The sequence below is a fragment of the Falco biarmicus genome, chromosome 4, assembly GCF_023638135.1.
Source record: "Falco biarmicus isolate bFalBia1 chromosome 4, bFalBia1.pri, whole genome shotgun sequence".
In the NCBI taxonomy this organism is placed as follows: Eukaryota; Metazoa; Chordata; class Aves; order Falconiformes; family Falconidae; genus Falco; species Falco biarmicus.
Genome location: NC_079291.1, coordinates 37986993 through 38011245, shown reverse-complemented (window position 1 = coordinate 38011245; position 24253 = coordinate 37986993). Strand labels below are relative to the sequence as shown.

The window sequence follows — 24253 nt, the reverse complement described above, 5'->3', positions numbered from 1 at the left end:
TTTTAATGTAAATACTTGTATATCTACAAGAGACACATAAAGTAGCATATAAGGAAAATCAGCCACAAGTCACAGGGAAAAGAACATTTTGCTTTATGTATATGTTTGTTGGTTAGACTAAAATTTTGAGATCTTATATATACTCATATAACTCAGTTGTACGGGCTACAAGAAAAAAAAAGCCTTGGTTGATGGACTTTGAATTGATAGCACAAATAATGAGAATAATAGAACAAGAAACTGAAGGGCTGAAATGCTAGTTCTCACCTTGGAAAAGGCCAATTAACTTCTGAATCGTCTGTCAAGGAGCTCACCTTTCCACTGACTTCTGTGGAGATTGACCCAGTCCTTACCATCTGGGAGCTGAAAAAGCAGTTTAGAAAATCAAACAAGAGGTTTTCTGTGCACCTGTTTACCAAGTTAAAAAATAATTTAAATATACATGTTTTCAATATCAGGAAAATTACTAATTTAATAATTGAGGGTGAAATGGCTTCTGAACTGTGACAGAAAAGTTTCTCAGTCCTGTTTTCAAATCCTACAGCATGGTTGTTAATTATAATGAATTCAAGCATTTGTTTCAATATATAATATGGTTCATTCTGTTTAAGCCCTCAGTTAATGCACAAAGGATGAAAACAGCTATGTTCAGTGTTTCACTATGCTCATATGGCTCCTTTTCAATCATCTGTGTATGCATCATTTTTTTGGTGCAACATGAGAGAAATACATCATTGTATGTGTTGGTCAGCTTTAAATGTTAAACACAAAGGGTTGAGGGTTATATATACACATTATGATATATATACAGGACACCTTAATGAAAGATGGAATTTATTTGGTAAATCAGAAGCTACACCTTTTCAGGAAAAAGCTGCATTTGTCTTCAACTGGAAATTTCCTTGGCCAAGGAATGTAGAATTCAGATCCTGGGGTTGAGCTTTGCTTTTCTGTGGTTGAACCCTGTATGTCCTCTCATGTTGTGTAACACTGAAATCTCTACACAACTCCTACCTGTGCAGAGTACACCAGGTACTCAGCAACCATGGTGAGCAGCCTCCCCACTACCCACATCTGGGGAGGCTGGCCTGGGCTGCAGGGACATCCAACACCCCCCCCCGAATTTAATTTGTTACAACCAGGGTGGTGAAACAGTAGACCAGGTTGCCCAGAGAGGCTGGAGATGCTCCATCCCTTGAAACATCCAGTCAGGTAGGACGGGGGCTCTAAGCAACCTGTTCTAATTGAAAGTGTCCCTGCTCGTTGCGGGGGGGGGGGTTGAAGTAGATGACCTTCAAAGCCCAATCATTCTGCAACTCTACATGATTCCTCGCCCATGGCCCTGCAGCCCCCTTCTGCCAGGAAAGAATAAGGAGAAGCTGCCGGAGGCGGGTTCCCGCTGAAGGACAAACTTGGGCCGGAGCAGGCGAGGCCGGGCAGGGCCCGGGCAGACAGGTGCGCTTTGCCCTCAGGGCCGTCAGCTCGCCCGGGGGACCGGCGAGCACCCCGCGCCGTGTCGGCGGGAGCCTGGCTCTGGGTCTGTGTGTGCTGGGGGCGTGGAGCAGGCCTGAGGGGGCTGTGGCCGGAACGCAGGGACCGGGGCCGAGAAGACCGCGGGGCCGCCCGCGCCCCTCTTTCCCCGCAGGCGGCCGACCCCCGCCGCTGTCACGCCGCCGCCGCCTCAGCCCCGGGGGAGCGCGCCGCTGGCCGCCCGGCCGAGGCTACGGAGCGGCCGCAGAGGGCGGGTCGTAGCGGCAGAGGAGGCGCCGCCTCCCCGCCCGCCCGCCCGCCCGCCACTGCGGGGCCGGAGCGTGAGGAAGAGAAGCGGCGGTGCCGGTCCTGCTGGCGGGCGGGAGGAGGTGAGCGGCCCCCATCCCCGCCGGGCGCCTCCTCAGGCCAGCCGCGCCCGCCGCCGCCCCGCGCGGGGCTCCCCGCTGCCCAGCGCAGTGGCGCTGGCTGCCGCCGCGGCCGCCCCCGTCTCCGCGCGGGCTCTGGCGGGCCTGGCGGAGCCGGCAGCCCCCCGGAGCGGGTTGGGCGGCGGGGACTGGGAGCGGCCCGGCCCCCAGCGGCCGCGGGGGCGCCCTGGTGCCTGGCGGTGGCGCGGGGCCGGGCCGCCTCCGCCTCGCGGCGACTGGGCCTGGCAGCGCTGCCCGTGGGGGCCGGAGGCGGCCGGGGCGGCGAGCGGCTGGGCGGCGGGGTCGCCGCTCCTGACACGGGCGATGTTGTCGTTGCAGCTGGAGATGCCGGCCAGGACCTGGGCCCCGCCGAGCTCCGCCGGGGCCGATACGCGCATCGCGCTGCTGCCCGCCAGCCTGCCGAGGGGGCACCGGCCTGCAGCCGCCGCCCGGCCCGCCCCGCGCCTCGGCCCTCACCCCGTAAGTTCCCGCCCGAGCGGGTGGCCACAAATTCAGAGGGTGCCCGGCTGTCTGTGCCTTCGCCCTTCTCGTCGAGTAGTTATTTTTCAAAGAGCTGTTTTTCACGTCTGTGTCACCTTCTGGCTGACTTAGTGCCGTAGTGTTTTCTTAGCTTATCTAAGGGCAAATGTCAAATTTGTCTCACTTCTATTATTTTTGATATCTGTGAAGCCACATATTTTGTAAAAGAAGGTTGGTTATGTTGTTTTTCTGTTCCTTGAAAAACCCGCCTTTGCTACTTAATTATCTGCTTCCCATCTATTGACAAATCAATTGCTCAATAACTTGATGCAAAATCTGCCCAGAGGCTGAAGTCAGGCTAACATGTCTTTGCTTTTTCAGTTCCCCTCCTCCCCTCTTTCAGAAGTGTTTGCTAGCCTGCTCTCATGTCCTCTCTTGAGTTCTCAGGATGTCACTTCAATCAGCATTTTAAGCATCAAGGATGGATTTCATAAGTGTCTGCTGACTTGAAAATCTTTATCTTACCTTTAACTTTACCCTTTGCTTTTAACTTACCTTTCTCCACTTTGACCTCCCCTTCTGTCTCCCTGTAAAAGGAGTTTCATTAAATATCTATTCACAATTAACCTTTTTGCTGAGGGCTGAAATAAAGAAAGTATTTAACACATCCTACTTTGTGTCACCCATTATTTGTTCCTTTTCCTCTTAAGTTATAAACCTTGCCTTCTGTCTTTTATTATATTTATGGAACCTTTACTTGTTACCCTTTATGTCCTTACTAGTTATAACTAATTTCTGTACTGTTGCTGTTCTGTTTTTATCCCTACATGATAGCACTGTCTCTTTATACTGTTCCTTAGCCATGCACACCCCCCTTTATTTTTTTTTTTACTTTTTGTGTGACTTTTGGGGTCATTAAAGCTCTCCTGATGCAGTTAAAACAGTCTTACACACTCTTTTTCTTCTGAATTGATATTGTGCATTTAATACAGTCCCTTTCAGTAACTGCCAGCTCTTTGCTGTCCCCCATCTCTTAGAATATTTGCCCAAGGGTCATGTCTACCTGTTCCCTGAGGGATTTTCATGAAATCTGTTAGTTTTACTCTGTTCCTTTACATTACACTCTTCCTTAGAACAAGCAGTGAGAAACTCTGGCCAAAGTCAGCACACCAGACTGATTAATCATGTCCAAATCCTTGATGCCCACTCTCCTGAGGATCTTTTGGACAAAAACTGAAAGTAAGCTGCAGTGTGGTTAAATGGTACTGGTAGCCCATTTCCTGATGGCAGTTCCCTTTCTGTTGCCAAAGTTTTACAGCACCTTTGCATCGCATGGCATGAACTGAAATGGGCCCCTGTAAATGCATGATGCAAGTGTGTGTGCGGTCATATCTAGTTGATGTACATCTCCTATGTGATCAAAATACAGCTATTCTCATTTCATTATGTTCCTGGACGTGAACTTATTGTGGCACAGGAAGTACTGGTGTTTTGGTCAGGCGGTATGAAAGAAGTCAATGTTTTTTCAGTGCATACATAAAAATCTATGTGGTCTGCCTCTGCCAGAAAGATTCACTGTTAGCATTTTTTCTTAGAACACTGATTTTGTGGTTACTTCCACATACTGCTTTCCAACTTCAGAGGCTCAGTCCAGTTTCAGTGACTTTTTCCCTTCTAGTCAAAGCTGAGATGAAAGGTGCCCATTCTTCTGGTAGCTTCCTCCCATTTCTGAAACACAAGCTGCTTTTAATTGTGGGAGGTTTTTCACCACACATACTGTGTTCCTAGTCAGTGGCTGGGTAAAGTCCCCCACTGGTGATTAGTTACCATCATAGCACTTCTCGGATGGTGGCTCAGGAAGAGGTTCGTTCAGCACCTCCTTTCTATGTGGTCTGTTGTTGATTGCTCCCAAGGCAGCAGTCTCACGGTTTGTCTTTGCCTCTTCTTAGCCTGCCTTTCCTCACAGCTTCATTTTCAGAACTCATTCCTGTTCTACAGTGCAGAACCACGTAGGTCATAACTGTGGTTTCATGTGAGGGTTTCCCTCCTGGGGGTTATTTTGGGGTTTTTTTTAATGTCTTTTTGTCTTTGTTACAGCTTTACTGTGGTTGTGTGACCTCTTCTCTCCAAAGCTGTAGCAGTACTTCATTTAATTTTCTGTGAGCCTTACCGTCTGTTCTTCTTCAAAGCCTCCTTTATTGCACTGAATTTGAGTCCTAAAACTCTCTTCCTTTTTACTATTGCATGAAATCTATCTCTTCCTGCCATTAGGTTTTTGTGGAATGCTGTCCCATGTGTTTGTCTCCAGGGTTTATCTTCTCTGCTTAGTCAGAGAATTCTGTTAAGTGTATTTGTGACCCATGGCCTTGAATCCTTTACCTTTGCACCCACAGTTAATCCTTATACATCCATGGCCAGATCTAGCAATCTGACCTACCAGTGCCATTAGTGATCTCATGAATAGGCCTTGACAAATTTCCCTTGTTGTCTTTGCCATTGAATCTGTGCAGGCAGCCCGTTTCGCAGGCTGACAGGTGAGTATGTCAGATGGATGTCTGTCATGGTGGTAGCCATGACATTTGCAGCTTTGAGACTTTTGCATCCTTTTCTTCCTGCCCAATGTAGGATGCTGTGGTAATAACCTGCATAACCTTTTAATGGAATTCAGCTTACACAAATTCACTGTCCTTATGCCAGTCACAGACCAGCTATCTCTACCTTCTAATATTTTCCTGAATTACCCAGTTTTCCTTACATGTTTCTTCTCATTATTACATTGACCATTAGTTCAAGAGCACAAGGTTTTCTTGTGGTCCCGTATTTCAGGGCTGTGGAAGATAGGCAATAGGAGAAGATAGAAAAAATACTGTTTACTTCTGTAACTGTATTATTGAAGTGCTTGAATTATTCTGTTTCTCCTTGTATTAGTGACACATTGCAAGACAAAATTGATTAGCGCGTACTTTATTAAGGAGAAAATATAACATGAAACATAGAACCACAGATTTTGCTCCCAGAGTTGTTTATGGATTCTGATGTCTCATAAATTTGTATGATGCTGTATTTTTCCTTCTCTTGCTTTCTATTTTTCTTTTTTTTTTTTCCCCAGAAGAAATCATTGTAGATTTGCTGTCTTGGAAGTATGGAATCAATCTCTATGATGGGAAGTCCGAAGAATCTCAATGAAACTTTTCTACCAAATGTTGCCAACGGTATCAAGGATGCCAGTAAGATCACAATAGGCATCATTGGAAGTGGAGACTTTGCTAAGTCATTGACAATTAGACTTATCAGGTGTGGGTACCACGTGGTCGTAGGAAGCAGAAACCCTAAACTTGCTGCTGAGTTCTTTCCCCATGTGGTTGATGTCACTCACCATGAAGATGCAGTAGCAAAAACAAACATCATTTTTGTAGCTATACACAGAGAACATTACGCCTCTTTGTGGGACCTCAAACATTTACTTGCTGGTAAAATTCTGATTGATGTCAGCAATAACACAAGAGTAGACCAATATCCAGACTCCAATGCAGAGTATTTGGCATCACTTTTCCCAGATTCCCTGATTGTCAAAGGATTCAATGTCGTTTCAGCTTGGTCACTGCAGTTGGGACCAAAGGATGCCAGCAGACAGGTAAATGTATTTGTATTAACTTGTTTGTGATATGAAAATGACAGGAACGGAATGTAAGCAGCCAGAACTCACTAGATTCATTCTCCCTGATGTACCTTAAATGTTGGGCCTTTAGTTTTAATAGCCAATAACACTTCCAGAATCTCATTCATCCCACTGTAAGACATACAGAGTAAGCAATCCAAATTGTCCTCTGGGATGTCTGTTTAACTTTAAAGATTGCAAATGTAATGTGGATACTAGCTTAGACTAGACAGCTGACCTTTAGATGACTGCAGACAGAGAAAAGGAGTTGGCTCTTAATGTCTTCTGTAGGAAATACGTTTATTTTTATCCTGATGCTGTATACAAGGGTAGAGGCAGTCTTTCCCAGTATATTTCAGTTTCAGTATTGGTTCACGTGGGGTGAACTGTTGAAAGACATTCACAGAAATCTCAGGTCCTGATCCCAGGGCTCAGGAGTCAGCTGTTCTAGAAATTCTTGCATTCAACCTAACAGCAAAGTGAAAGAAATAAATTATCTAGCTTCTAGAATGCCCCAAGCTCGTAAATATGAGGAAGTAAAAAGTGGCACATGTGTTTCCAAGTGATCATTTGTTTGATCCAGGATTCCTTGGGAACATCATGTTCAAATTCCTCCTGATATACTCCACAAATCCATCCTGCAATGGGAAAGGCAGCTGTATGTTTTTCATGCTTTGCTGAAGTGATACAAAGGATTTAAGCCTACTCAAGAACCTAGCCCTTCACAGCTTTATGGACTCTGAGAAATGCATGAGAAATGACTACTGGAGACTAAGTTGAGTTTTCTGGCACTTCAGGTAGATTTTAAATGGAATGCAATTGATACAGAATGAGCATAATTTTAAAAATACTGTCACCGTATTGTTTTTATCTCCTTTCAGAATGGCACTACACTGTAAGTAATAAAATTCTGTCAAAAGGATCATGCTTGCTCTGATGATCAGCAAACAGTGTTGGGCAAACTATAGCCCACTGTAAATTTTAAAGGAACTTCAAAGTACTTTGTAGCACACATTTCTTTCACTATGTAATAAACTGGTCTGTAAGGAGTTCTTACTTGGCTAGTTTTTGTCTTTTCTGTTAAACATTCATTTTTGGTGGAAATCTGGATTGTGTAATTAAGCTAAAATTGTTATAGAAGGAGAGATTACAGAGTTCTCTGCTTTGCATTCTATTTGTTCTGCAGCTGGTTTGGGGTCATTATTCAAGATTCCTTTTTTTTTGAGACACTTGTGATTTTCTGAAATGCTTTTGGCCATTGTTTCAAGTTCAATCCAGTCCTGTAGGTATTTCGAGGGGGGGGGGGGGGCTGTCAGGGCGGGGGTTCAGTGTGCAGATTACCAGGGTATCCAACAGACAGCTCCAAGAAAAAGCCAATTTTGTTTTGTTTACTTTGCTGCTAAATTAGTGTGCATATTTTCACTTTGGCTGGATTTGTATGTGCTTTCATTCTCATTTTAGTGATATAAGCTGGGATAACAGTATACAGTTAGCAGTCGTGTTGTGGATTTGACCTGGAGCCCCTTAAGGTTTTTTTGTGGTTTGGGTTGGGTTTATTTTTTCACATTTGAGTCTCTTTCTCTGACTACAGACAATTCACTTGACTTTCCCAACAGGTCTATATATGCAGTAACAACATTCAGGCTCGCCATCAAGTTATTGAGCTTGCCCGTCAACTGAGTTTTATTCCTATTGATTTGGGGGCATTGTCATCTTCAAGGGAGATTGAAAACTTACCTCTGCGACTGTTCACACTGTGGAAGGGGCCTGTAGTGATTGCCATTAGCCTGGCAATGTTTTTCTTCATCTATTCCTTCGTCAGAGATGTAATCCATCCATACGTGAAAAATCAGCAGAGTGACTTTTACAAGATCCCCATTGAGATTGTGAACAAGACTCTGCCAATTGTTGCTATCACTTTACTTTCTCTAGTGTATTTATCAGGACTTACTGCAGCTGCTTATCAGCTTTACTATGGTACTAAGTATAGGCGATTTCCACCTTGGCTGGACAACTGGCTCCAGTGTCGAAAGCAGCTTGGACTGCTCAGTTTTTTCTTTGCAACAGTGCATGTGGCATACAGCCTCTGCTTACCTATGAGGAGATCGGAGCGATACTTGTTCCTCAATATGGCGTTTCAGCAGGTAAGACAATCTTTAGTTCAGTAAGCCAGAAATGCCTTGGCTGTATGCATATGGCTCATGAATATAAATTTTAATCTATTCCACTGTTTTTAGTGGAGAATGTTATGGGTTACCTTATGCATAGCTAGTGACAAATAAGAAGGGAGACTAAAAGAAACATCTGTGCATTGTGATTACCCTGTGGATCAAGCTGCAGTCAAGTTGGTGTAGTAGGAGGATTCAAGGATGTGTTCTGCTTAAATCCCTGATAGTAATATACACAAGGAGAATGTAGGATAGACAGGAGAAGAGCAACATCAGGAAACTTCTGAGGCATATGAGGTATATTCTCTTTTATGTATACTTAATATATGGGGAAAGTATGTATATCGTAAGTGTATTTACAAAAGTGAAAAGTATACAGGCAGATACCGTAATAATGCTTACAGATACATCTATGTTTACAAAATGAAAATGCTGTTACTTTGTAACATTTTGGGCCAGTGGTAAAAATATTTTATTTATTAAAAAGTCTGTGAACATCATCTACTACAGGCAATAGAGATTGACTCACAGTTCCCAGAAGCAGTTGGTCTTGCATAACCCTGAAACAATCCCTGACAAATCTGTCATCCTTTAGAAGAGGGTCTGATGCTCCTGTCAGTGAGGTAGCTTACTGTCACCTTTGAAGTGGCAGAAAAGCAGCACTGTCAGAAGAGCAGCATTGCCATTCAGCACATAAAATCTGCAGGAAAGAGAAACAGAAAGAAATGGAACAGAAAGAAAAAAACTAAGGAAATCAAATCAAAGGGAAGAATTTAACAGGGATCGAGTCTACAAATTGTAAAAGGGCTGGCATGAAAAATTGAACTTCAGAGAAAGGCAGGAAGAGCAAAACTGTAAAAAGCAGCAAGAAACTAATTTTTCACACTTAGTACTAGTAAAGGACCCACTGATACTTCTACTACGAAATTCTTTTGGGTTTAATAATAGTGTAAAACTCTCAATTGCTAATATTCCTAGCGAACTTTTTTCAAGACGTGCCATATCACAGTAGTTCGCCTGAAGGTGGAAAAATAGTTGAATATCCAAGCCTCTTAATCATTAAGGACCATTTCTTTTTTTCTAGTAAAGCTCTTCAATGAGAACAATCTCGGATGTATCTGATGCAACAGTGAAAGAGGCAAAATAACTTGGACTCAGCATAGGGAGCTGAAGCAAAACCAGAAGATAATGTTAAGCTATTTCTAAATGTAACAACTAAAACCACATTGCAGGTTTACCCAATTTATTACAGAATTTAAGTTTCCAGGGTCAGAAGAACACAGTTACTCACTAGAGTATATAGGAATTTGCAGGTTTATCTGTTTCATAATGTAATTATTATAAACTGTATATAATGTTACATTTTCTTTTAACAACTCGCCTAAGTTTCCATGTTGAACATACTTTTAATCTAACAAGAACCAATACCAGCAGTAAGGAAATAGTTGTTTTTTCTGCAAGACATGAGGAAACCTCTGAAATATTTGACCCCATTATATAATTGTCCTGTGACTGTAGACTTATGCTCAGCAAAATAACTTCTGTTGGTATTTTAATATTCTGTAGAATAAAGTGCTTGCTTTCTGCTCTTTCATCAGGTTCATGCAAATGTTGAAAATTCTTGGAATGAAGAAGAAGTGTGGCGAATTGAAATGTATATCTCCTTTGGAATAATGAGTCTTGGATTGCTTTCTTTGCTGGCAGTAACTTCCATCCCTTCAGTAAACAGTGCCTTAAACTGGAGGGAGTTCAATTTTATTCAGGTGTGTTACTTTTTAAATAAGGGGGTTTTGCTGTTGACAAGATGATGTTGATTTGATGATAATGATTATGATCATGATCATGCTCACGAACAAAAGCACTTTGCGACATGATAAGAGTTTCCCCCCCCCGCCTCCTCTTGGTTAAGTTAATAAAAGCAACATATCCTCAGTCAGCAAATTTATTGCCATGAAAGAACATCAACCATTTCATGAGTGTTAGAAGACAAATTTGCATTTTACCTTTCTTGGTCTTAAATAACCAACAGAGCTAAGACCAAATGAGCACTTATCTATTATTTTTCCATTGTTAGAATTTCTTGCTAAATTTATATTAGATAAATTTGGACAAACTTGCTAAAGGCAATGATACTGATGAGAGACTACTGTATGTAGATGCACACAACTGTTAAAACTGAAGACTTAATTTGTCCTGCAGGATTTTTATTGCACAGCCCTCTGACAGCCATGGTGTCATTAATTCAGTTTTGCTTACCCTCCACTGTGTGGGAATTAATACAGCTCTCAACTGCATTATTTCCATTAGCTGAAAATACCCATTAGTAAAACATGAAGCTTTGTTTATTAAAAACAGAGGCTTTTCCAGGTCCTGGCATGCCTTTTGCTGCCCTCCTTCCTCAGATGAATGTCTACAACAGGCAGACCTAAGCAGCATAAAATACTGAGAAATAAATGCTTTAATAGCTTAATGTTAGCTTTCAAAGAAAGTTGCTATTAATTTTAGGTAGCAGTCAGTGATAAGACATTTTATTAGGATTCGGTCTTGTGATAAATTTCCTAAGTGTGTACATGCAGGTTTGGGGTTTATTATGTTTTGGTTTGTTCTCTGTCTTTGGATTCAGTACTCTACTCTTAACTTAGTCTTTTCTGATTAACGTTTTTTCCAACACTGTAATAATGTTGTTCAATTCTTAGTCCTATCCCTGCTTACAAATTCTTACCTTCAGAACACAGGCACTTTCCTTTTCAGGGCTTGAGTTGCACTTCATGGTTTACAGACATTTTAAAGGGAGTGATGGGGAACACTTCTTTGGCTGTAGCAGTCTGAAGTCTTCTGTCTGCAAGTCTTCCCTTTCCCTAGGGTTTCCATTGGTGGAACACTCCAGGCAAGCCTACAAAAAGTTTTCTGAAGAATTTTTCAAATTAGAAGTCCCCTGACAGAAGTGTTTATTCTCACTCATGGTTTTGAGCCTTAAGAGTGAGTGAATACCCATCTGGTATTTTTACAACATCCCTACCATCTAGAATTCTCTGTGCAGAAACAATAGTACTGCTGTTGAGTGATGTAAACCATTAGTGCAAAAGGGAAAAACATGTATTTATTTGTGAGGTGATGCCTTTATCCAGTAATGAATTCCAGCCATGAACCCAGCATTTGTGTCTTATTTTTCCTTACTCAAATTTCAAGCTGGCGTGACTGAGTCAAAACCCACACAATAATCACAGCAATGTGCCTACAAGGGTATTTTTTATTGTGTCATATTTACTGCAGCTATTTCCACTGTAAATAAAGTCAAAATAGTTCCAAATTTAAGTAACTATGAACTTTAATGAATCATCTGTCACTATCTTAAGAAATTTTATTGGAAACAAGTTGTTTGCTCTGTGGGTATGTTACAGTTGATACTGCATTACATGCTGAAAAGAACTGATGTTGATAATTGTAATCATTTACAGTTTTTATTCACAAAAAATATTGAACTACTGAAGATTCCCTTAAAGATCATTAAAGGTACTTTACTTTGTCATTAATTACTTCTCAGGATGTATGTTGTTCTTCATTTAGTTAGCTCTCCTGCAAAAAAGTCCTCTTGCTTTGTTCAGTCAGAAAACAGACTATCAGTGATCCCTCACTAAAGTAAAAGGAGTCTACATTTCTGCACAAGCTTCATTGAACCCCGTATGCAAGTCAAACAGATAAAAGGTCATACTTACTGTCTTTTATATTTTTCTTCTACTGAAGTGCAATATGATGAAATGAATTTGAATGTAATTTTCTCAGTCTTCTCTAAGTCAGGGTGACAAACAGTGGAACTATTAGGCCATCATCTCAGTGCTGCTTTTTTTTAGCTGGGAAAAACAGTGTGTCTCTAGCTTTAGTCCTGAATCTCAGATTATTTGCTACAATAATTGCTGAACTTTTTTCACATCTGACAGATGAAGAATCAGTCAGTCAGCACTCTCAGACAGTTTATCACCTCAGCATTTCCCACTGAGAACAACATACTGTTGCTTGCTCATCTTAGTAAAAGTAGTTTCATCAAAATAAGAGTCTGGCCTTTTCTACGAGTTTTAAAGCTAGAACGTATTCAGTCTTGAGTCCAACTGGGAAAATCTGAGTTTAGGATTAACAAATTATAAACATAAAGACTATTTTCTAGCCTTATTCCAGTAGTACAAGCCGTGAGCAGCAGCTACCCCAACCTACAGTGGTTCAAACAGACCTCCACCACAGTCTTCCTAATACTGCAACAGACCTCAGTTGAGAATGTTTTTACCCAGAAATCATTGCTGTCTTTGATATCCCCAGTTATTTTGGAGATGTGTCCATCTTACCTAGCCTGATTTCACAACACAGGCATCAGCAGCCCCAAAAATTCCAGCCTGCTTGGTCAAGGGAAAAGGACTTTGAGAGCAGACGCAGTGCAGGCTCCACTCATTCCCTTAGACTATGAATATGAAGGAAGTGAGATATGAGATGGTTGAATAGTGGTACAAAAGGAAATGACTGTGTCAGCCCCACCAGGAGAGAGACCAGCAGAAAACTTGGGAGTTTGCACTGTGCAAAAGAAACATCTGATTACTTCATCATGACAGAGAGAAACACTCACAATATCCAGATGAAGGAGCCACAGAATGAGGCAAAGAAGTTGCTCAATAGGATATCCTAAGTGATGGAAACTTTGCATGAAACTTTGGGGGCATCTTAACATGATCCAGAGTTGGAGCTTACTGAGGAAAGAAGCAGGGAAGAAGCTGGGGCTGATTAATGCATCAGTTTTCTTAATCACCACTTCAGTACTCTTCTCTCCTAACCATACTTGGTTAAGGAATAAAGGTAGACATGGGCAAGAAATAGAAAAAAAAATTGATTTTGTCAAAGCAGGCAGAATAACTAGCCTAAACCAACACAATGCAAACAGAAAAGACATTTATTGAAACCAGTCCTTGAGCTGAAACCAGTCCTTGAGCGTTCACACGAAATATGTGGAAATAGAGAACGTCTGCAAGCAGTGCTGCACCAGGTCCTTCAGTCTTCTGAAGGACATTACACTGCAACTATATAATGTAAACATAAATGACTAGTGCTTTGGTTTTCCAGTTCAAATCCCAAGCATATTGCTCAAAGTGGCAATGGATGGAGCAAACTGGCTTTGAAAGCTGAGCTTTATGTTTCTTAGCTAAAGTCAGTGCAAATCTGCTGTTTGCATACTAGGAAGCTGATCTTTTTGTAGACATTCCTTTTGTCTGCTAGCACAATCCTAAAGTTTTTTGGAGACAGTATGACTAAAGCTTTTTTTGTGCACACACTCTGAGGAAGGGCTGCCCTGCCTTGGTTCTCCCACAAGAACAGGATACTTTTTCCGCAGAGTAAAGAAGAATGAGACCTGAGTATTTAGCAAGTTTATGGGTAGGATTCCAGTCAGAATTGCTACTGCCTGTTGATAAGTTTAGCAATACCCTGTTACTGAGGGACTCTGAAGTATACCTTGCATAAATGTAGGCTTTGGAAAATACCTTTGTATTATACACAAATTATAAATTGCTTGGAACTACTCAATCATTGTGAAGGCAGAAATTCCTGAAGCAGATTTGTTCCACAGCAGATTTGTATCACTATATATACGTACATCTTCCAGGTAACATTTCAGGGATTTTTCTCTTGCATCTTTTCCACTCCTCTAGCATTTTTTTTTTCTCCAAACAATGCCAGCTTGTCCAGTTTATCAGTGGCCTTGGCTGGGAGTCTCCCACACTGGATAAAAAACCTGACTTTGATCAGGAAGGAAAAAAACCAAAATGTGGAAGACTTAGAGAAAAACTAAAAGTTTAGGGAGTCCATAGGAAATGTGCTGATCTATTACTTGGCTTCAGGAAACACTATATTATGGAAGATAAGGAAAGCAACCAAAGATGTTCTTCCCCTTTTCCCAGCAGCCATCCTAGAGCCTAGGCAGAGGGTTCCCGAGATTTACAACTGATAATGCTATTCACTCACCAACGTGAATTTACAGTGAAGGAGAAGTATCCCTTCTTGCTTCTTTCAAAAGTCCCCTGCTCTTGAAGAAGTTAGCATCCTGTGTCTCTCCTGGCCTCCCTGAGGTAACATCAGTGTAAGTGATCTTCCAGCTCTTGTAGAAATACTCATCCCTTTTTTTGTGTCTTAAGAAGCCAGGAAAGGATGACAGAAATGCAACATGTGTATTCCATCTGAAGCCCAACTACATTTCAGGAAATCCATTCTCTTTAATCCATGTATTCCCTCCTCCACTGACTGATGGTCCAGTCATAGACTTGTGTAGAAGAAAATAGCCTTGCATACTGAATGATAGCAGTTCTCTCGCCTTTCCAGTATTGAACAGATTGCTTTCTAGCAATTAATAACTCACACAGCACAATCATCATTTATTTTTGAGTAATTGAAATATCTTCATTTTAGCATCCATAGGGGTGGTCAGCTTTGGAATATGGTTTTCTGATACTACCACTGGCCAAGATTTGTAGTATGATCCAGTGCTACCAACTGATTTTATTTTTGCTGTTCAGCTGCCCAACAGTCCTTTTCCTGCACTAGCTGATGTCTTTTTGTGCCAGCCTGCTTCAGTCAGTTTTGAGTTTCTTCATTTTACTACTGTGCAGCCATTGCTGTGGTCTTTGAACATCTGCAGATACAGAAAAATCAAGTCTTTAACAAACACAGAAGTTTCATACTGACATAGCCTCCTGCAGTGGGGTTTTACTTCAGTAGCAAATGCAGCCAGTCTTGCCTGTACTTCTGGAAAAGTCATTGTCAGTAGCTGCAAGCTGGGATAAGTGCTCTTAATGGAACTTTTTAGTGCAGATCTGCCCTAACTAAACAAACCAAAGACTGCAGAATGCTAACTTATGTCAGGACATCCTCTTTCTAGCTAAATGGTGTTATTACTGTCAAAAGTACAGCACAGAAATATGGCAATTAAAGGCCTGGTAGAAGACAATACCATCAGTAGCTGACAGAAGCTCCTACCAGGAATGTTTTTGTGGTCAGATTTTTAGACGAGGTTGAAATGGTCCAGTACATATTAGCACACACCCTACCAGCACTTCAAAGAAGCATATGGCACTTTCCACAGGGCAAAAATAGAAGTGCATCAAATGTTTTTCTTGTCCTTGTGCTGTTGAAAATGTACTGATAAATGTACTGATGTACTACTTAGCTTCCATTTTGACCATTGCATAGAAAGGTGGGTATAGATGTCTCAAAACTGTAGTTTGCAGATGGAATTTAAATAAGCATTAAAAAATCATTTTGAAAAAGTTGGGAAGAGCTGTATAACTTTTCCCTCCTGTTTCTTTTTCAAGAATTGCTATAGTTTCCATCAGTAAGCCTGATGAAGAAATGAGGGACATTATTCACTTGTGCCCTTTTAGCTGCTGGCAGTGATGTAACAGCAATGAATTCAGGACAGTCCTACCAGCAAAAATCTGCAGTAACATATTCAAATATCAGGTTTGATAGTATTGTTTGGTGTCCAAGTTTCTTACCAGAACTTCCATGCAGATACTGCATATGCCATTTTGATATCCACAAGTGGCTATCTGATAGTTCTGTTTCTTATGGAATATTTTGGGAGAAAATTGTTCTTTAAAAAAAAAGGCACAGCATATCTAAAACCTAGCAACATGGCTCTGAAATCATTGGCAAGAAAATGCATGAATATTTGCAAGTTAAAAAACATGATACCTATCTCTAGAAATTAACAGAAGTATTTTCCTTTTTGTACCATTATCATCTGCAAATCCTTGCAAATGGTATTAGCTCAGACATTTTCCTTTCCCTAGAAACTGGTTAATCTTGAAGTAGAAAGAATTAATTCTTTCACTAACTATTATAGACACTTAGGCTGCATTTTTGTTTGCCTTTCTGTTTACTGGAATTAAACCAAACTTTGGTAGCCAGTTACCTTTCTTAATATGCATTCTTTGTTTTGATGATTTTCTACAAATGTTTCTACAAAATTTACAAGTTAGTCATTACATCAGTTTTGGCCAAAAATTTTTTTTTCATTTGATCACCACCAGAATTCAAAGTATAGTAGTCCTTTTTTTTACCATGGTTTGGGAAAGTAAAGGTTAATATATTTAACTCAAGTCTGTGGAGCAGTACAACTATAGGGTACTTAAAAGGGCAGACTCACAGAAATGGTGAGTGACCCCTATTAGCACTACCTTCTGTGCAGTGCTCTGAATTACGTGATAAGAAAGCCTCTGCAGGGTGCTGTGGGAACCTTCTATTTCATGTTGCATCTGGCACTGCCTGTTTATGAAAAACTGAATCATTGCTTTGTGCCATTAAGCCCAAGTCCTGCAGTCCAGATATTCCCATTAACGAGTAGGCAACAGCTGATGGAGAAAGGTAAGGGATGTTTTATGGTAACTTCAGACAAGTGGATGTAGGGCATTGTGAGGAAGAAGCAAACTGCATCTCTCAATACTAAAAATCTGGAATGTTAGGCCCAGATCTCTTCCAGCAGAATTGCACTGTTCCATAATCATGAACCTTGGAAGTGATCTACCCTCACAGTTAAGAAACAGGGAACTTAATTTCCAATCACAACTGATATTGTTCCAATAACTTCACTGGGATTGTGCCTTATTTGCTTACATATCCTGAAGTTGACTTCCATTACGTAGAAGCTGGGCAAACATCATCTTCATTTCAGCTTTGACTATTACCTGTAGATGTTGGGAGAGATATGTTGTAAATCAGTCTTCAGTTCAGTCCAGAACATGTGAACTTAAAACCACATACTGCTAATTTAAAATAGATTATAGGTAAGAGATTTTAATATGATGTCTAACAGAAATGTTAAAGCAATGGGTTAGAGCTGCTGGATGAAGGACCAAGTACTATTATCTTTTCTTTTTTCCCTGTTTTCTCTTTTTTCAAAGTCTACACTTGGATACGTTGCTCTACTCATAAGTACTTTCCATGTACTGATTTACGGATGGAAAAGAGCTTTTGAAGAAGAGTATTACAGATTTTATACACCACCAAATTTTGTTCTTGCCCTTGTTCTGCCTTCCATTGTAATTCTAGGTAAGATCATTTTACTTTTGCCATGTGTAAATAGGAAACTGAGAAGAATTCGAAGAGGATGGGAGAAAAGCCATGTTATAGAAGAAACAAGTGGGTCTGTTCCACATCTCTCCCCAGAAAGGATAACTGTGATGTGATGACAGACTAATATTTGTTAGCACTGTAGTAGATGTTTGGGTTTGGATCATAAACTTGTATTTTTAGGAGGTTAGTTAAAGTATGAGTAAAGTCCCTATGGACTTGCTTAGCATATACTACAAGCTCTCAACCAAACTGAGAAATTAATAAATAGAGGACTACTACTTCAAATAACTACAAAAATATTTTTGTTTTGAATTAGAAGGCAGATGATTATGAAATCAAAAGGTTTTAATGCTCCTTTGCACAGTTATATCACAACAGTATTTTATTATAACCATGCTTTCCAGATACTACTTTGACTTAGAACTTATGTGTCAGAGTGCTATTTATTGATACCATGTTTTCTGAGCAGTGTTTCTTTTATTAAAACCACACTTCTGGGTTAGTGAGTTCAGAATATAGACTAATAGAGTTAATATTTAGGAAGTAATCAGGTTTTGAAACAATTTAATTTGTAATGATGTATTGCACATGTACAGTATATTTCTTTGTGTGTGGTTTTATACCGTTCCATGATTTGAATATGCAAAACCAGTTTCAGTTCTGGTGGAACTGTACATCTTGTAAGCAAATAGCATTGTACTAATGTGGTCATTTTTTTCAAACTATTACATAGAATGTTAGACCTTTGGCATCTCTTTATTTCCATACATCATATAATGAAATTCAAAACAGTGTTATACATGTATAGAAAGACTTGCAAATATGTGTGCAAGCAACTAGGTTTTGATTTTAGAATGATTTCAAAATATCAGGTAATAATAATTAAAAAAAGAAGCTGAGAAATCTGCAACAATAAAAATCCATTTTCACTGTGAAACTTCCAATGTGTTGGTACAACAGGGAAGCATCACAATATTCATATTCTGTATGTTTCTGCACTGGATTTTCATTTAATATATATGAATTTCCCAAAGTCTGTCTTAAATTCTTAGTATCTTTTTGTGCAAATCCAATCTTCTATTTTTATATAGAATTCTTAATTTTACAAGTGTCTCTGGGTTATGCCTGAATTTGTGAGAAACAAAATTATTATTCTTATACTTAAAAATGAATTTATCTCTAAAACTTGACATTTGCATTTCCTGTGGAATCCAAAAGAATGTTCACAATTAGTTATTACTACTGCTTTGTCAGGTTCTACTCTTCTCTAACAAAATAGCCAAACTCAAGTCATACCTTCAGGCTACTCCTGCTTAATTAGCAAAACCTTTATATCAGTGAATCAGAATATGTATTTAGTCCTAATTTTCTTGTATTAAATTGTATTTGCACTTACTTATATTTGCACTGTTTAGGATCTCTGACTTTATTAGCTGCACCTTCACCTAATATTTATTACTTTGCAAGAATTTGTCATCGATATGATAGATCAGAAATATACAGTACTTAAGCTTGAATTCATCCTTAAACATCACTAGTCCTGTAAATCTCCTTACCTCTGTTTGTAATGAAAACAGCAGCTCCACAGAACAAGAAGAATCTAGAATGAAACTCTGCCCCCAGTTACACCAACCTAAATCTAAAGAGTTCGTACTAGTTGTTCTTGGTTTAATTTCAAAATCAAAAAATCTCCAATCATTTTTTCATTGTAGTATCCATATTCCCCAAACTTTTACACATCAAGCCTGTGTATATTCTGGGTTTGTTGCAAATCAAGAAACAGTTGATTTTTTTTTCATTTTAAGCATGTTCAAATCTAGAGATGAATATTAAAGTATTTGCATGATTTTTCCAGAATTGAAGCATTTTTATATGTCTCTAAGTAAGTTTTGTATGAAATGTGAAGTCAGTGAATTAATTTTGAAAATGGAGGTTTGTCAAAACATTTTGGGGAAAAAATATCAACTATAATTCATGAATGTCAACAGAAATTTGAGAAGTTTTTTTCCATTCACAGATTTTCAATTCCAAAGAGTTGGAAAACTTCGTTTTATCCTCCTTTTTAAGCTACAAGGGGGAAGCTGTTGGAAAGGGGAAAAATCATTTTATTTCACCATTTTTTTAAAAGTAAACAATAATAGCAACTGTAAGTAGTCAGACCTGAGGTCTTTCAGAGTTGTCTACAATAGCTGAAAAGTGGCAGATGCTTCCAAAAAGAGGGTATGTGTTCTGTGATTCTTCTCCTGACATAACATCTCAGCTTCTTGCAAATCAATAATTCAGGACTTACTTGAGACAGGTGCTGCCTCTGGATTATAGTATTAAATAGCTACTTCCTAAAAAAATTATATAACATCTTTAGAAATTTGAAACTTCCCCAGTTTTTTTACAGGAAGAGGGGGGAAAAAATTAATAAATCTATCAAATCAATGAAAAAAAAAAAAGATTCTTTCTTTTTTCCATAAACAAATCAGTTTGTTTTACAGTAGTAATTTTATTGTCCCTCCTCCAATATGCAGCTATTATAGTGATACCTGTGGTGACGCACAAACACAATACTATTTTATAAAACATTCTAGACATTAACTGAAAAACTTGTCGTTCTTGGAGATATACAGGGGCCTCAACTAGTACAAATGAGATTTTCACATAAAAATGAAGAACAAGTGATGATTACAGCTTCTAACTTACTCAGCTTGTCTGTAGATACGCTCCAATACAGAAAGCTGTATATTTCTTGAAAGGCTTGCAGAATTATATGTAACTGAATTTCCTGACCTGTTTCCTGTTCCATTATTACAGAGGGAAACCACACAAAACTTAGGCATTTGACCGTCAATCTTTTAAATAAAATAAATATTAAAAATCTTAGAAGACACAAAGTGTTGGAGAAGTTTAATGGGATAAATAGCATGCTACATGCTACCCCACTTCTGTGCACAAAACTTGATTAAAATCACTAGAATGGGATGGTATAACTGAGAGCAGAATTTCATACCTCTGAACACATTTAAAGTAGAAAACATTAACGTTGACAATCTGATTACATTTCAAAACGAAATATGCTGCTATTATTTTGTAGTAATTCTACACTTCTGTAGAATAGGTAATTAACATTCACATTCCCTACAATTGTCTGATTTGTTTGATGCAATAGCAATGTTGCAGAACTAAGATACTATACTAATTGAACATTACTATCAAAGTCTATATATATTATCCTGTAATGCAACCACTGACAGTATATACAGAAATATATTGGCCCTCTCTCCTATGCAAAGTTATTTCATCATTAAATTTCTTCAAGAATGTTTAAACTGTTAAATTTTGAAATGCCAAAGGTGTCTAGAGAGAATAATGATGTATTGTTCCTTTTTTCAAACTGTGTGTAGAAAATAAAATTGTGGTTTGATTTTATAAGTTACTTGAAAGGTTGAAATATTGAAGTATTAATAAATACAGATGATATTTTTAGATCAACTATATGAAGACATTTTGTGAAATATTCATGCTACAGAATGACATATGGTTTCCTGTTAGGCCATGTATTTACTTCTAACTGGAATAACAAGTTGACTTGTGATTTAATATTGTAGTGTTCTTTAAGGACCAATTCACTCTAACAAGACACTATTAAGTCTGAAAGTAAAATGACACTCATGCATTTACTGCACGATATGTATCATGTCATGCATATGTTTAATCACATAAGGAATCTTTATTCATGTGATCAAACACATTGATTTCTATAGAAGAACTCACATTAGGACTTCTCATTGGAAAAAGTGTAGTAGACCAACCAGAAAAACCAAGGAAACTCAGTGTGAAGAACAGCAGGAGACAAAACTCTTTAAAGGAGTAGGGGGTGGAGATCCTCTGAGTTTGTTGCAGGAAGGTCTCAAACACTGGCAAGATCAAAGGGAAGGTTACTTTGTGTAAACTAAAGACTGATAAGAAGTAACAGCCTGATAAAGGCTGAATAATGGCCCAAGAAGTAGTGGAGTCATCAGGAATCTGCAGTAGCTAGAGGAAAGGTAAATGTAGCAGGGGGAGATCATGACCACCGACTGAATATTAAGACCAAAAAGACTTGCTCCCTCACACCTGTAAGGAGCATGTGTGCTAATTTACATGGCAAGCAGGGCTTATTTTAATAAGAGATGGTCCACACCAGAGGATAAGAATAAAAGAGGAAGGCAAGTGCCATTTTAGGGGAGGGAAATAAGAATAAGAGAAGGGACTTCTGGATGAGCGCTCCTGCAAGAAACATTGTCCCCATCGGCAGGCCCAATGCTGGATCCAGGACTGGTGATTGATCTCTTTTTTTTTTTTTTTCTCTCTCCCCCTCCTCCTCTTTTTCTCGTATTCTTTTACCTTTTTCTAGTGAGTAATGCAAGGCATAAAACTTCATATGCATGGCAAGCAATAAGCATTTGTGCTACCCAATTATTTACCAATGAGCCGAACTATGGAATAAAAGTCTTTGTTTACCTGCAGACCGGTATTGTGTATATCCTATTCCAACCAAGAGAATTAGCGAATCTAAGTCACTCCTCCCTCCTTAGCAGGATGTGACAAAAAGACCTGAAGCTAAAAGTTTAGTTTCAATTGCCTAAATGTAAACAACTAAATTAATTTAGATGTCTTAGTTGCTAAGGAGAATAAAGACATATTTTGATGAATAGCCTGCTATAAAAATATTTTTGTGTAGCTTTATATAGATTGCTTACTGCCTAATGAAAAATGAATAATGAAATAAACTTCATTTCTCTTCATTACTGTTCAGTAAAAAAATACAGTGCTTAATATGTAATACAGAACTGTACACATCATATTAGAAAATGGAGACCTTTATGTATTGAGCAACAGGTTATTTTTTTTCTATGGATATTAAGGTATTCTTTCTTAACATTGTCTAAAATACAGTTCTATTACAGGTTCCATGTGTGTCTTTCACTTTATCTTGCAATTCTGTTAATTGTGGCGACTATGTACAAGTGAATGAAGTAGCCATGTTCTTGAATTATTTAGAGATTAATTATTTTGTAATTCTAAGTTCTCTGCATATCTAACTTGTGGTAATAGTTACTGTAATTTGGTGTCATGTTTAACATTTTGTTCCAACATTGTGCAATATATGACTGCCAACATGAGAAAGTACATTTGTGATTTTATTTGCCTATAAAATAGTGTGTCTCTGTGTGTTGTCTCTCTCTCTGTTACTAGCTATACAAGCTGCCCAACTAGCACTAAGGCAAATTCTTAGTTCCCAAGTGTCTATAAATTTCACAGGTATGAATATATTTATGAAACAGCTTTCCTCTGAATTTGAAGATTTCCTCTGAAAGTTAGATATATCAGGTGCATAAAAATGAGATAGATTGAGTTTTTCAGTATAATATTTTCATACATGCAATGGTAATGAATGCGTATGCATAGTTCCTTTCAGGCAGTGCATCTCCTAATACACGAGTTTTTTATTTCTTGACTGTTCATCCTGTAGTATTTTCTGTCGATGTAATGAGTAATGTTGCAGTACTGATATTGTATCATTATATGATACTGCTTGAATTTATTAGAGTACAGCCTCTAAAATAAGTGACACATTGAACTGACTTGAACAGTGATCTCTTTCATTACATATTGTTTCTCATGCCTTGCTGGCAGTGTCTTGCAGTGAGCATAGTATGTCTCCCATGTGCAATATTCTCTTCGTAGTTGTGTTTGTCAATTTGTTTGTGCTGTCTCTTTGAACAGGGCTATTATAAATTATTAGTAATGCTCTTATCTATTTTTCCATAGACCGTGCTTTACAGGAAAATCAATAAAAAGTCAATGACAGGTATTTGGTTTTTTCTTCTGTGCTTATGCATAACAAATTTTAGCTTGCTTTTCTTTATAAAATGTGCTCTGATCAACATTTTCTCTGAGAGGCAGAACTTGAATGTGAGTTCATTAAAAAAATTTCTAAAGGGCAATTTTTTTCTTTTCCAATGGCTGGATAACAGATATTTCACACAGACACGGTGGAAAGCTATAGCCATATCCAACTATAGGGTATTCATGTTTTGAGAACACAGAGTGAACACTACACTACTATCAGCATAGTCCACTCTTCATTCAACAAACAAAAAGTTTGGCAAATATGAGACTGCTATGCACAGGTACATTTCTCGGGTGGAGACACTCTTTCTGTTTGGTTGTGTGTGTGAGAAGGCATTACTGTTTCAATGAGAAAAATTGGTGAACCGCTTTGCAGTCCTTCCTTTTGAAATATATGATTTTTTTCCAAAAAGGCTTATGCCAGCATAAGAGGAAAGAGGAAAACAATACGCAAGGTGTAAAATCCTGCTGAACTAGAGGTCAGCAGTGTAAATTCTGAGTTCCAAGAAGTCAAGATGCACAAGTCAGTGAAGCTGGCAGGATTCACATTTCTTTCACATTAAATTATATAGCCTTCCCAGATTCCCAAAGGGAATTTAGGTATTTGTAAAATTCAAAATATTTAATACCTCTTTGTGCCATGCCTAACGTAACAGTAATGTTTTGGTCCTTGAAGGGGTTTTTTTACCTTTTTTTTAAAAATCTCACCCTGTTTCTCCATATCATAGTGCTTGTTTTACTGAGTGTTGATACTATGCTAGCAGCTGGGGTCCCAAACTTATACCTTTGTCCAGCTGTACCTTGTACAGTACAAAAGTGTAAGTTCTGTCTACTGTGACTTACTACTTTTCCTTACAACACCAAAGATCAGTGTGAAAGTCCCCCTCAAATCCATACCACCCAATGACTGGAGCACTGTATTTTTATAGTATAGGCAGGTAAATCCAGATGTTGGAAGCTCTGTTGACTTTACAGGCTTAAGGTTAAGTCTACTGACAGCCACTTCACAGATCTTCTTTTTTCTGTGGATACCAAACACAGGAGGTCTGGCAGGACAGTTCTGC

General features: G+C 39.0%; 1 protein-coding gene across 3 annotated transcripts; it reads left to right on the top strand.

Moving 5' to 3' along the window:
* Positions 1–1740: 1740 nt before the first annotated feature.
* STEAP2 (STEAP2 metalloreductase) lies at positions 1741–23147 on the top strand. Of its 3 annotated transcripts, none has more exons than XM_056337025.1 (6): positions 1741–1859; positions 2235–2375; positions 5488–6009; positions 7650–8177; positions 9800–9964; positions 17135–23147. In XM_056337025.1, the coding sequence occupies exons 3-6, from the start codon at positions 5518–5520 to the stop codon at positions 17417–17419; spliced, it is 1470 nt and encodes a 489-aa protein (XP_056193000.1). In that variant the 5' UTR covers positions 1741–1859; positions 2235–2375; positions 5488–5517; the 3' UTR covers positions 17420–23147. The 3 variants fall into 3 exon arrangements, with proteins under 3 accessions (XP_056193000.1, XP_056192998.1, XP_056192999.1); XM_056337023.1 differs by having other exon boundaries at positions 5485–6009; XM_056337024.1 differs by having other exon boundaries at positions 2235–2606; positions 5485–6009.
* The last annotated feature ends 1106 nt before the right edge of the window (positions 23148–24253 follow it).

Coding starts and splice junctions, on each gene's coding strand:
- STEAP2 (XM_056337025.1), top strand. CDS start 5,518: ATGGAATCAATCTCTATGATGGGAAGTCCGAAGAATCTCAATGAAACT. Junction 6,010..7,649: donor CAAAGGATGCCAGCAGACAG/GTAAATGTATTT, acceptor CTTTCCCAACAG/GTCTATATATGCAGTAACAA. Junction 8,178..9,799: donor TCAATATGGCGTTTCAGCAG/GTAAGACAATCT, acceptor CTCTTTCATCAG/GTTCATGCAAATGTTGAAAA.